The sequence below is a fragment of the Hoplias malabaricus genome, chromosome 8 (genome assembly GCF_029633855.1).
Source record: "Hoplias malabaricus isolate fHopMal1 chromosome 8, fHopMal1.hap1, whole genome shotgun sequence".
NCBI classification, from domain to species: Eukaryota; Metazoa; Chordata; class Actinopteri; order Characiformes; family Erythrinidae; genus Hoplias; species Hoplias malabaricus.
Window position 1 is genome coordinate 43787959 of NC_089807.1, and position 14630 is coordinate 43802588.

General features: G+C 37.1%; 1 protein-coding gene across 1 annotated transcript; it reads left to right on the forward strand.

The window, feature by feature from the left end:
- Positions 1 to 3630: 3630 nt before the first annotated feature.
- LOC136705076 (von Willebrand factor A domain-containing protein 7-like) lies at positions 3631 to 13589 on the forward strand. Its single transcript, XM_066678293.1, has 15 exons — positions 3631 to 3819; positions 3937 to 4209; positions 5015 to 5108; positions 5739 to 5861; positions 6068 to 6254; positions 6750 to 6919; positions 7147 to 7259; positions 7845 to 7961; positions 8386 to 8604; positions 9802 to 9934; positions 10427 to 10579; positions 10688 to 10777; positions 10859 to 11124; positions 11755 to 12051; positions 13209 to 13589. The coding sequence occupies exons 1-15, from the start codon at positions 3631 to 3633 to the stop codon at positions 13587 to 13589; spliced, it is 2805 nt and encodes a 934-aa protein (XP_066534390.1).
- Positions 13590 to 14630: the final 1041 nt, after the last annotated feature.

Here is a 14630-nt window from a genome sequence, read left to right on the forward strand (position 1 = left end):
CCTACTTGGAGAACCCATTGGTAGAAGGGAGCTCAGGTAAAGAGCCTGGCTCTGACTCTGCCCTGCCAGCTGGCATGCCCACACTGCTAGGAGTGGCTGGTTTGATCCTGTTGGTTTGCCTGATGGTGGTTCTGGTGGCTCTCTTGATCCGATATGGATTTGTAACCATACCTTACTGCTCTGGACAATGGAAAAACACCTTCATGATGTGGTAGTACAGGTCTTAACCTGATCTCAGTCAGGATTCTGAGATTTAATTATTGTGATGATAAGTTTACTGCAGATTTATCTTTAATTTGTGAACTTTCTTTTCTGAATGTGTGTCAGATGTTTGCAGTAGAGGTAGAAGAGCTGGATTGTTCAAACATTTATGTAATAAATGTATGTATTTTTTTTATATTCATGACACACTGCTGTGTACCCTCACGCACACCTGTGTTCCCATGATGACAGACCATAATTATGGTGCTATGGAAAAGGGACAGTGATGTTTAGTTGTAATAATTGCAGGTGCATAAGTATTCAGATTTTTATATATTTGTCAGGATGCGATAACACATCTGTGTATAGTAATCTTATGTTTGTACGTACTTAAATACACACCATCAAACAGCACAATGGCGGCAGAAGGTATTACATCCTGATAAAACTTGAAAAGCTGTGAACCACATTTTGTGATTTTTATAATTGTTACCTGTGGTGAATTTTCCTTCAAACAACAGAATTGGATTAGATTTTATCAAAGGTTTATAACATGCCAATTATTTGACTCACATTAATAATGATTTATATGATTTTGATTTGGTGTTGCCACTTTTAATTTGTTTATTTTATTAAAGTTTCATTGCCAAATATCAGCTTCCCACTGTCACACTTTCCTTTTTCAAAGCAGTAAAATGAGGATTGACAACTGTAAATTGGTTTGAATTTCAACAATGATTTTTAAAATATATTTATCCTGCTTGACTAAGGAAAAAACACATTTCGAGTGCAGCGTGTCATGGAATGGGTGAGTGCCCTGTGATGGACTGGTGCTATGCCCAGGGCATGTTCTTGCCTTGCAGCCAATGTTGGGAATTCACAACGAATCTTATCAAAATTAAGGGGTTACAGTAAATGAATGAATGAGTAACACCTTTAAGAGGATGGTAGTGAATGCACTTATTGAGTTTGGTCTGTTGATGGATTAGAAGGCACTAGGAATAAACAGCTAGTGAGTGAGATATTTAAGATGCCTATTTGACCATTTTAAGTGTTTTAAAACTTAAATTAAATTCCAAATAAAAGTCCAATAAAATATTAACTACAATTATTTTATGGTAGCTTATCTTCAACTATCACTTCCAGATTTTGACAAATTAAGTCTCCACACATTTGACAAGCACATGTAAAATATTACCATAATTACCCGTGAAAAATCACTTGTGTCAGTGCAAAACTGAAAGGTCCTTTCTGGGTGAAATGTGTGCCCCAATCTCACTTTGTGATTGTATATCATTTGAAAAATCATGTGTTGACTTGCCTCCCCCCACACAGCTTCCCTCAAAACACCCATTCAAAATGGGCTTCCACACAGCTTCCCTCAAAGCATTCAAAAATGTTTTGCCATTACTTTTAATTTGAATTCCATTTCATGCAGGTCCCTTCAGGGTTGGGCAGGGATGAAATACTTCACGGTCCTACTGTAACTGATCACAATTGTTTTATGATTTAGAGTTTATAAATTGAACCAAAACTTTTAAAGAGAGAGACTGAAGTCAAATAAAATATACACAAATAAGTTCATATTTTCATAAATTCTGATAGCTTCCCTGTGGGTGTATTATTGCATTCATGATGAAATATTTTTTTCTTGTCTCCAGTGAACCTCTCTAAATACCTATAAGTTGTTTCTTCTTGTATGAAATTAACATGACTTTACCACAGGTTCCTCCACGAGGCTGACTATGGTTTCCATAAGAACATAGAAGAGTTTGCTTACCATGGGAGCAGCAGACATGTGTTATTCAGTTTGTCCATTCACCTGTAACTGTAAATACTGGTTACGTAAGGCCAATGACTGCACTCAATTCATGTAAAACTAGTTGTTTGTCTTCTCAGTAAATGTCTCATAAATCAGTTTTTTTGAGGCACATGGCATGAAATCTTATACAAGGTAGTGAATTACAACATTTGTAAACAGGTTTCACATCAACCGACCTCCTCATTCTGGCCACATTCTCACAAAAATCAGTTTGAATGAATGAATGAATGAACAAATAAACAAATAAAAAATAATAGCAGTAAAAATATTGCAAAGTGATAGTCTTCTAAATTCCTGGTCACACTCCAAAACTGTTGTAACTTCTAAATCACTTCATCCAGTTTGAGCTGAAATAACTGGCCAATAGCCTTTTGTTCTTTAAGTAGATGCCACATACAGACTTATGTGCACATAAACTCAAAATGGAAAAAGTCAAATCCCCTCTCCAGTGTATTTCGTCTGAATGTTCATATGCAAACCACTCTATGTCCTTGTTCAAACAGGAATCCTTTGAATTGGACTGTTACCTTTGACACACTTCAGTAAGATGCGCCATTCAAATACATGCTACTGATAAACAGACATCATCAAACACTCCAAACACATGCCCACTTATTTTCAAGCAAGCAAAATACCACACACACTAAATGAATGCTAATTGCATAAACAAATTAAAGATAGACTCTAACCCCAAAATCTCAGCCTTGTGTTATATTTAAGAGATTCAAGAATTAAATTTGGACCGCCAAGAGATGCAGCTCAGACTCTCAGGCGAGAGACTCAACAACTGACGGAACCAGCTCATAGCCCTGAGATTCAAGACTGTGTTTAATTTTAACTTGACTTCTTTGGTCTGGTCCAAAAAAGACATTTCACAAACCCCACACTAAACATAAACATAGATGATTTATATTACAGATTATGAATTCTTCTATAGCCAACTGTATAGGGAACCTGACCCATAAATAAAGCATAGACATTTTAAAAAATGTATTTATTGATATTTGATATTGATATTGATATTATTGATATTAAATGTCAAAATCATTGAAGACATGAATTCAAAAGTACTTACATTTTTCCTCCTACACGTTTCAGTGGGCTGGTTTCATTCTCTTATCTGCCACTCCTTGGCTTTGTTTATATAAAAGGTTGCACAAGGTTTAACAGGGATTTTCCTTTACAGAGCATGAGACCACTGCTGTGAATTGAAGCTTGGAGCTGCCAGGTATGACTTCCACATCCAAAGATAGAGGCTGATGTGTAGTAATTTAGTTAATTCAAATTGAACAATTTGCTATTTGTAATAACATTTCACATGAAACTGCATTAATTCCAAGTCATTTTGGAGCATTTCTATATTCCCATTACTGTGAAATATAATGTACAGCAGCAAGCATTTTCAAGTGATGTAATTATATATATATATATATATATATATATATATATATATATATATATATATATATATATATATATATGAGTTACCACTACCACTATCTCTTACAGGAAAACTCAGCAACACCAAAATGTATAATTAACTTGCTTGGAAATGATGACTATTGTAACAATTTTCTTCTCTAATTACAGAGTTAGTGACAGCAACCATGGGTCTACTGACCAGAACATCTCTCTGTTTCGTTTTCATGGTCCTCATGCAAAGCCGGACGGTGGCTTTTAAATTTTTCTCATTTAAGTCAGTGACTCATGGAGAAATAACTCGCTTTGCAATTTTGAATGCAACCCTGCAGGCCTGCAAAGAACAAGCCCTACAACAGGGAAAGGACTTTGTAGAGGTGAGTAAGAAGAAACCAAATCAAACTTTTTCTGTTGGCTTTGGGTGGTATCGGTATTTCATTAAAGAATATACTGTTTTAGTGTTATAGTTTAATGAACAATTTTATTCACTGCAGCCAAAAACACTGACTGAAGAGTCACTGGCGGCAGCTTGCTCTTCACCTGATTCAGTCAAAGGTTTTGAAAGGACCATCAGCAAAATCAGAAACAGGAACGCCTGGGTGGATATTTATTATGTTTCTGAAGCTAAATATCACTTTGATGATGAGAGCTTTTTGAACGGACGGGATCTCATCACCAATGGAACGAGCATTGTGAAGGCCAGTGTTAAACAGCAGAATTATGAAACTGCCCGAGAGAAGCTTGGTGAGATCCTGCACACGCTACAGGTAGGACAGCAGGCTTTTTTTACAAATTGAAGATAAGTCTTTACTGTTTAAAATTTGTTGGTGAATTCACAGTTAAATCCCTTAAAATCCCAGGTACATTGCAAGAACAGGCAGGCACATATTATAATTATATCAAGAGATGGGGAGGGGAAAAATTGATATATTTCCTTCTGTAGCTTCAAAAGATATGGTCAGGCACTCCATATACTTAATTTCTTTGACTACATCCATCCACTGGTGTCACGCTCTAAGAATTGGAATAAATATTTGCCCTTCTGTCTCCATTCTCCAGGGATAAGGCCCGAGGACAAAGTGATACATTTATATCCAACACTAGAATTACAGATATTATACCTATAACTTCTTTCCAATATGAAAGTTGCTTTGTTTTAAATGCTTCAAACCTTATAACTTGAGATCCTCATAGAAAATAAATACATTTGTATTCATGACAGCTGAGGGAAGATGTTAAAAATAGCTTGGGTGTATTTATTGGTCTGTAGCTTAGCGGCTGACAGTCAGGTTTACATTGTGGGAAATTCCAATGGATTGAATAATGTATTCATGTTTGTACATCCTGGGTATTGTTTTCAAAGAATAGTGATGAATGAAAATGGGATTAAATGGTGAACTGTGTCAGATCAGTAAGAATTTATAGAAGGATGTAATACAGGAATCTGCATATATGGCTTATAACATATTAAACTTAATCCCAAACTACTTTGAAGTCGTAGGAGTGGGCAATAGGCACATTGACATTTCTCTCACATGTCTCTCATTTCTGACACTGACATGTCTCTCACAGGATTTCTACAGCCACAGTAACTGGATTGAGCTGGGAAACACAAGACCTTATTCAAACCTGATCAAACCAAACAGCAAAATTGAGAACATAGCTGGTAAAAGCCAAGTCTGTTTCTGTGTGAACCTCTGTAGAAATCTCAGATGGGCGAATGAGAGTCATGCTTAAGAAGGAAAAATAAACATGCTTTATCTGTCTGTTCGTCTGTATTCCACTCTGTCATGCAGTCTATGTACCAATCTATCTGGGTTTATGGTTTGGGGCACAAAGGATATTGTATACTGTTTTTAAAAAATGATTAGGTATATGGTGTGTTGTCATTATACTGACTGAAATGAAGCCTTGGGTTATAAAATCACCCAGACCGTTGCAGATGTGGACCACATATTGGCACCACATTAATAATTAAAACAAACAAACAAACAAACTAAAAAGCCTCACGTTTCTAAATGCACATCTGGCCCACTCTTTCCAAAGTTATGGGCGTACTGGCCATTGTAAACCGGAAAAGAGCATGGAACAAAATTAAAACTGCAGGAAAATGTTTGAATATTTAAACTGCTCATACGTTACACAAAAAGTTTTATATTTTATTTATTAAATACCACTAAGTACAATTTTAAAGTGATTGGAGACTGTCCAAAGATTAAATGTGGGCTGTCAGTGTATACAGTAAACATGTCTTTACCAGTCCGATGTTTACTAAATAAATACCTTTCTAAACTAGATTCAGAAACATGCACGAGTTGTGTTGGAATTGACTGCACAAACAACATATTGGAGAATATTATCACAGAGAAGAAACTCACCTCAGGGTACTTTAACTTATTCAGCTCCAGCAAACCAAAAGGTACTGTATTTCAAAAAGAGCAAAAAGACATTTTTCCCACCAAAACATATCCATGAAAGTAACTATTTTTACATTAAACGAGTCCTTTAATACCCAACACTTCACAAACAACTGACATCAAGAGTTTCTACAGAAAGGTATTTGACCAACTTAAAAAATAGAATTCAAACATAATTTGTTGTATTTTTATGTAATTTCATTCCAAGGAAAATGCAGCCATGGTGGGTTTTTAGATCAGACAAAAGATACAGATCCCAAAGGTGGCATCAATAAGGACTCTACAACTTCAGAACATGGCAACCTACACAATCAGGCTGCAGGGATAGCTATCGCTGCAAGCAAAGAGCTACTGGAGGACATTAGGGCAGCGATTGGAGATTCTGAATTTTTGAGGTAAGCTAGGAGCACTTACTCTGTATTTATTTCTTTTCTTTAATTAAGATCGGAATGTTTACAATCTGAGATGGCAAACGGCTAAAAAAGTGTCATTTGAAAACGCACTAAATACATTAACAAAGAGAAAAAATACATTTAACTGGATCCCATCTGTTTTTTAGAAACATTGAGCAACATCCTTGATGTTGAAAGCTTACTCATAAGCCTTCTGTGTCTGGTTTTGAAATGCGAGCTTGAATTATTTTTGTAGTCACTTAGCAAACATAGGAATTGGTCAGCTGACATACCAAGGATAAGAAGTTTTTGCCTCCAAGCATTCAGAGTGATGTTTTAGGGGCATGTTTTGGCCTGTCGGTCATCAGCAGGTGGATGTAGGTAGCATGCAGCAGTAAGAAGAAATTTAACAGCTATTATTATCAGTTATACCTTATATATTATAAAATTATGTGCCAATTATAACCTAGGTATTTTTGTTTGTTTGTCTTTCCTCAGACTGATGGGATTCACTCAGAAGTCAGTGCTGTGTTTTGTTATTGACACAACTAGCAGCATGTCTAATGACATTGCTGAGGTCAAAAAAGTTACTGCCTCCATCATTGACAGTAAGTTGGACTCTGGGAATCAACCCTCAGAATACATCCTGGTGCCATTTAATGACCCTGGTAAGATATATTCCTGATTCCTCAAACAGCACTAATGTAGAAAACCATAACAGCTAGAAATGGATTATTTAAGGATAATAAGCTAAATATTCAGTAAAAGAAAGTTTGTGAGAAATCAGACTCAGCTTTTACTGCCAGGAAAATGAATGCATGCTTAGATGGGCTGAAAATAAATTTCATATGACAATGATTCACATATGTTCCTCTTTTCATTCACATTCCAACAGACGTTGGCCCACTTACAAGAACAACAGATCCCAATACATTTAAAAGCAAAGTCAATGCCCTCACAGCTAGTGGTGGAGGAGATATACCTGAGTTGTGTCTCACCGCTCTCCAGGTATGATTCCAGAATGCACTGCAGAGTTGACGCTGATTTCAGTGATGCTTTGGAAATCTGCTTTTTAATTAGCTTTTCATAACATCATCATCAACAACTTTATTTTTTTCTGCCTTGTCATGGTAGTGTCACACATAGAAAGATCAATTACACTGTGAAACTGCTCCCATTTGCATTAGCCTAACACTGAGCATCTTTGCTATGTTCATTTCCAGTGTAGCTTTACCTCCATAGATACAAGCTTGGGCTTTGGGGGAATAAAAGCTGATTGCAACCAAATCTTCACAGCTTAAAATGTTCCAATATTTAAGGTTTTCTTTATATACGTCTTTGAAGAGTAGGGGTGACACTCCAACCACCCAATTTCAGAAAAAAGAATGCTCTGTATTGTAGTGTTCATATTTGCAGTAGGACTGACAGGCCTCATCCATGCTAGATGTTGTAATTGAAAAATCCTGAGAATATCCAAACCTTTCTTCAGATTAAATCCAACTCATTTTATCATCTCTGAGTCAAATTGGGCACACGGAAATCTCACAAGGGAGATCAAAATAACTGTTAAATTATATTTCTTGTATATTGCAGTTGGCCCTCACTGGCTCCCCACCTCAGAGTGAGATTTTTGTTTTCACTGACGCTAATGCAAAGGACACATGGCTAAAGAGCACAGTGCTGGCTCTGATTGAGAGAACAAAGTCTTCAGTGAGTATAAAAGAAACTACATAAACACACGCACCATCTATATTTAATATGGTGAACTAAATATTAAACGTAATCTGCTAAACAATAGGAATAAATGTCAATGAATATGAAGAATGCATAATCGAGTGTAGGTTTATGTGGTTTAATGCCTAGCATGGAGTTGTTGTACTGTATTTGGTAACACTGCTGACTATAAATCAGCCTAGGGTTCAATTCCCTGTTTGTGTAAGCACACCACAGCACAGAGTCTTTGGGTAAGAATCACTACAAATCACATATTACTGAGAATTGTGTTCTTTTGGATAAGGGTGCAAAAACTATTTTCAAATTTCAACAACTGTACATGTCTCTGCCAAAAGTACTAAGTCCCGATAAATGTAGATAAAATAATTAACAAATCCTCTACCTTTTTTGAAATGTGAAGCTCAACTTCATGCTGACCAATGCTCTCAGTGCTCGGCGACGACGGAGTGGAGAAAGACCACACACTGATCAGTCAAACTTCTCCATTCGATTGTCAAACCCATTAAACAAGATCTATCACGATCTGGCCCAGGCCTCTGGAGGGCAGGCCATTGAGGTCACTAAAGAAACACTGTCCCAGGCCACCAGCATCATAGGGAACACCATCGCCGCTTCTCTGGTAAATGAACCCATTTACTATACTAACAGTGAAAAAGTAGATGTGGTGTCAAATATGACGCTTAACTTTTGTTTAAACTCAGTCATTGTGTGCTTTAACCTTCAGTTATAGTGTAGACAAGTCATGTTTACAAAGTACAGGATTAATGGGATTAAAGATATATTCAAGGTTTTATGCAGGGCTATACTGATAGATATTCTGATTGTCTGTAATATAACCTGCTGTACTCTAGATGCTATAAGAAATATAAACCGCATAAACAGGTTGCATGGTTCCCAAAAGCCAGAGAGAACAGACCAACTTCTTTAATCAAAGGGTCACTTAGCAATTCTTTAGAAAAATATGAATTCGGCTCCAGGGACCTGGAGGTTGTGGGTTCGATTCCTGCTCCGGGTGACTGTCTGTGAGGAGTGTGGTGTGTTCTCCCCGTATCCATGTGGGTTTCCTCCGGGTGCTCCGGTTTCCTCCCACAGTCCAAAAACACACGTTGCAGGTGGATTGGCGACTCAAAAGTGTCTGTAGGTGTGAGTGTGTGTCTGTGTTGCCCTGTGAAGGACTGGCGCCCCCTCCAGGGTGTATTCCCGCCTTGCGCCCAATGATTCCAGGTAGGCTCTGGCCACACCGCAACCCTGAATTGGATAAGTACTTACAGATAATGAATGAATGAATGATCTGAGATTTTATTTATATCTAAGATTTGCAATCTACCAAGATTTCTTTGAATCTTGAACATTTCGGTGTTCAATTTAAAACAGTACAAAATTGGTGTTATTCAACATTTAATTTTTAAAAAGTGATACATGGCTCTACAGAGATGTTTGTAGGGGAACTAAAGAACAAAGTCAAGGATTTATTTGCATTCAGATATGAGTCTGTCACATCATTAATATGGATACAACAGAATTAGATTTAAAATTAACCATGAGAGATACCAATTTATATTTCTGCCCATAGACTGCAGTCTATCAGGGAAGTGTGTTTGGTCCCTGGGCTGTTTATTAGTGAATAAACCTTAACCCTTTTCAATGAATACAGAGATGCATAATGACTAACACTGATATTTCTGGATGCTATTCAGAAATATTCCTCCCGTCACAAAGTCATATATTATTATGCCCTATTCACTTCTATTTATAATTTAGTCATTTCAGTATGATCTGTGAGTAATGAATGACATGGATATTTGGGTTTCCCCAGGTCACTGTTCTCCAGGCTGTAAGAAACCCGCCTAAAGCAGAAACCTTCTCGTTCCTTGTGGACTCCTCTTTGCAAAACCTGACAATTTACATCACAGGAAACTCTCTATTTTATAACATCACCAGTCCTTCAGGTGACTGGCTTGTGAAATTCTCAGGAACCCATGCCCTGCCAACTTACAGTATTTCTGTATTCCATCAGCTCTATTTTAAAGAGTCAGTACCGTACATAATAAACTAGGATCAAAACAGGTACATGGACTACACCTTATGGACCTGGCTTAAAGTTCACTCAGTCACATTTAGCAGGCTCAAGATTCTCCACAAGGGGGCATTATTAGTGAGAGTTGTGCTCTTCTTAACTGACCCTTTGTTTTTTATATCATTGTTTTTATATCAATGTAATCTATTACAATTTGTACTATAACTATTATAAATATAATGACAAATATATCAATCATTATCTGTAACCGCTTATCCAATTCAGGATTTTATATTATAAACACAAGAAATTAAACAGGATCCCCATGTTCTTATCAAATATATAATCGAACTGATCATGTAATTAAATTGTGTACTATATATATTATTTTCTATAAAAATGCTGAAACATTTCCTATATGTAGGAGCCTCACAGAGCAGTGACCAAACAAATGGAGATGTGGGGATCATTCAGACGGTCGGTAACTTCCAGACAGTGCATTCAAATATTGCTGATGTAGGAGGAGTGTGGCTCATCAGTGTGAATTCAGAAGAGCTCTACACCATCAAAGCCTTTGGTAAGATAAATACACCTTTTGATTATTTGCTGGCGTTGAGTTTGATTTTTTTGAGTTGGTCTCGAATGTCACGGTGTTTACATTGTTATTTTATTATTCCCTGTCCAGGTAAAAGCCCGATAGATTTCCTGTTCGACTTTGTAGAACTTTCTGATAATTATCAAAGTTACGCAGTGTTGAACAGCAGACCTGCAGCCGGTGAGTGAACCTCCAGTCATAACTAATTATAAAGTAAATCCCTCCCCTATGCATTAACCCTATCTTTTGTCATCTGTTCAGACGGCAATCTCACACTCATAGTTTCAGTGGTCGGCGGAGACACTGTGAAGCCTACAGAGGTAGCTCTGATTGGGGCATCAAATTCCAACGCCTATAATGGGACTCTGAAGGAGGTGGCTTTCGCTATGTTCCTGGCAACCTTTGACAGTGTCCCAGCAGGAGGGTTTTTTGTTCGTGTTACTGGAATGAACACATCTAGAGCTTCAAATGGCCTCTTTCAGAGACGGTCCTCAATTCAGCTGCAAACATCGAGTATAAAAGTTATTGTGAGTTTTCAGTTTTCACTGAAAGTTTAGGGCTATTACAATTATGAGAACTTATTTTGACCGTTAATAAACTTGCTTTATTTATTGGCTTTAATGAGAAAACAATATATAAAAAAGGGCCATAAGTATAAAATTAATAAATAAAAAGAATAGTTCACTAATTTTCCTTTACAATTAGTTCTCGGCCCAACTGATTTTAAAGTGTATAGTTTAATTCTAATCAAACAGGGTCCAATTAAAAAAACAGTTGAGAAGGGTTTTGTATCATTCATATTTTGCTACCAAAATGGACACCTTGATTTTAAAGCAACTGGAAAATCAAGAAAACATGCATTATATAAACAGAAATATGACTTAGATCTTGTTAAACTCTACATTCATCTAATTCAGCGGTGGACAATCTTATTTGCAAACGGCCAGTGTGGCTGCTGGATTTTAATCCATTCAGGCCAGAACACACCTGATTTCACTCCTTTCATTAGTTGATCTCAGGAAAACAACTAATCATGTGACCTCCTGGTTGGTGGAACAAAAAAACCAGCAGCCACACTGGCCCTTTGCAGATAGGATTGTCCACATCTGATCTACTTCAGGTGATTAACAATTCACTTTTGTGTTATTTGCTCTTAGACTCAAGCTCCAGAATCACTGGAGCCAGGAAAAACACTCACTCTGCCCTTCACAGTGACAACAACAGGCTCTGGAGGAAACTTTAGTATTAGTGTCAGCAATGACCGCATTTTGACAGTGATCAACGTTCCTGCATCTCTGACTCTTGAAGATCAGGGCAGTGCAAATGGTACAATAACTCTGCCTGTCCCTGGAAACACCCCCTCAGGAAGTTCAGTCACTCTGACGATTGAAGCTGCAGCCCCAGGAGGAAAAGATTTTAACTACGCAGTTTTGAGGCTTGCTGTTGCTGCACCGGTAACTGACTGAATTTGATTTCATTCATGATTTTATTCCACAGACAGTCCTTGCTTGGCCACTTACACTGAAATATATGTTGGTTTGAGATGACTTGATGTAACTGAACTCTGGTAATTTTACTGTACTTGATGTTTTGTGATGTTTAATAACAATATTAAACCCTCACCCAAATTACCTAACTGGGGTTGATTAAGCCCCATTTTCTACATTTATCAAAGCTATCTTAAGGTAACTTCCTCCCAAGTCCCATCCCAACAAGTGCCCCCAGGCTTTTTCAATCCACTTATGCACATGGATCTAAGGACCACAGCTGCTGTGTTCCATTCACTTATTTTAGCTATCAAAATATGGTACAGTGTTGCTGCTTCTGGCCACGAGCATTAGGTACTTAAAAACAAGGGTTTGGTGGTATACAAAAGAAAGCTCATGAAGGAGAAACCCTGGAGAAAACTCGAGGGGATTACCAGATTACCGGTTAAGCCTTCTGATAGTCCTCTGAAAAAGAACACAAGACTCAACGCTGAATACACGGAAAATGCTGCTTAAATTTGTGCAAGAACATGTGATTCAGATCACTCCCTTATTGTTATTGGAGAGGGGCTATGTGTCACCCTCTAGCGGTCAAGTGCGGTTTAGCAAGCAGTCCAGCCACAGGTCCAAGCCGTTGCAAATTTAGAGCTCTACAAATAAAGACTTTAATGATATGCCCCTATAAACTAAGTGAAGTTGACAGCACCTAAATATATAACTGTTCCATCTATGCATTAGGTGTACACACTTTAAAAAGTTTTGTCTATTTAACATGTCTCTAAAAATTCAAATGTTGTCCCACGTTATTTTTGATAATGGAAATATGCTTAAAAAGACAATTTTATTTTTAATATACAACATTCACAGTAAAATGATGAGTGGAAGAATGTTTACATTGTTAATTAAAATCGTTAAACAAAATCCTGTTTGTACACCTAATAGAACCAAGGTAAACATGTGAAACAAGTACAACAACATCTAATTACAGAAGGCATTTCAGGTTGAAAACTTGGCTGGTTAAAACGATGAGTCATGATTTTGTTTCTAAACTGTTAGGAGCAGTGTATTTCTGGAGGCTAGCAGCCTAATATTGTGCAGTAACTTTGTCTTTCCAATGTTTTAAGGTAACAGACATTACTCCACCAGTTTGTGAGGTAGTTAGCATTGATGCTAACTGCTTAGGAATCTGCAGCCTCTCTTCCTGGGAGCTCTTGGTGAACATGAGTGACAGTAGCGGTGTGGGCATCCAGAGTGTGACCATACGCCAAGGAGTCGGCTCCCTCAACACCAGCTCTGTACTGGACCAAGGGGTGAACATTACTATGGCCTTCTACACTGCATCCTGCTGCTTCCCTCTGGTGGAGCTGGTGATGGTGGATGCAGAGGGCAATGTTGGTCTCTGCTACAAATCTTTAGTCAATAATGGTGCACAACACCATCCGGTTTTGCCAAACTTCATTTGGTTGAACTTGGGAATCATCTTGTATCAGTTCATGCAGCTGTAGGAAAAACCTAAATTCCAACTATCAGCATTTTTAGGCTCAGTTATTACCAACAGTCCCCTGAGTTATTCTGTCCTTATGCCCATATATGTATTCTAGGTCTAAGTGTGATTTCAGGATATTAATACTAACGGCTTTCAAAAACCCTGGAGTTATCTATAAATAAATAAATATGCATGGAATAATAGCAGCAATTACCCTAAGTTTAGAGCCAAATCCTTCACATGGGTATGACAGAATGACACCATTTAAGTGATCTATGACACAATAATGCATTTAATCACTGTTTAATTGAAATCTATAATGAAATATTCACAAATACTCAAGCTAGCACTTCCATAATTTAAAGCCCTTTTCAGTCCAGTTACATCATATGCTTGTACTAACAGAATAAGAGGGAATTAAGGGATTATCAGAACTAAGCAAAATAATAAAACATGATAATTAACTTTGATTAACCTTTGATGTTCTTATAAAACCATACATTTCTGGAAGCAGGTTTTAAAGAGACGCATATATTTCCATTATGTCAATCTCCTCGAGAATACTGGTGGAAAAAAATCTCAATTTCTAACCTTCAATTCACCTTTCAATCTGGCCAACAATCACAAGGATATAATGCTAAGGCCACACTAAGTCCACTACTATATAATGTATGTCAGGTTTTTTTTAAAATTACATTTTATTGATTCATAAAAAAAAGATATAAAGAATCGAGGAAATCTGAAGTTTGCAGCAGAACACGTGTAAATAAAAGGGTTGGAAAAAAGAGTAAATACAGGGATTGAAATTAAAAGAAAACAAGTTTCTTGACAATCCTTTCAAGTTATACCTGTTGCTTGTGCACCGTTTTCTACCACAAATTTTCCTTTAATTCAACTTTCCATTATTGTGCTTGGATACCATATTAGGGTGTCAGTCTATGAGGGTGCCTTTAAAGGTTTAGGAAACCTTTGCAGTTTTTTGTGTTGATTATTCAAATTTCCTTAGATAATGACTTCTGAGTTTTCATTGCTGGTAAGGCATAATCGTCAACATTAAAAG

Coding starts and splice junctions, on each gene's coding strand:
- LOC136705076 (XM_066678293.1), top strand. CDS start 3,631: ATGGGTCTACTGACCAGAACATCTCTCTGTTTCGTTTTCATGGTCCTC. Junction 3,820..3,936: donor AGGGAAAGGACTTTGTAGAG/GTGAGTAAGAAG, acceptor TATTCACTGCAG/CCAAAAACACTGACTGAAGA. Junction 5,862..6,067: donor CAGCTCCAGCAAACCAAAAG/GTACTGTATTTC, acceptor TTTCATTCCAAG/GAAAATGCAGCCATGGTGGG.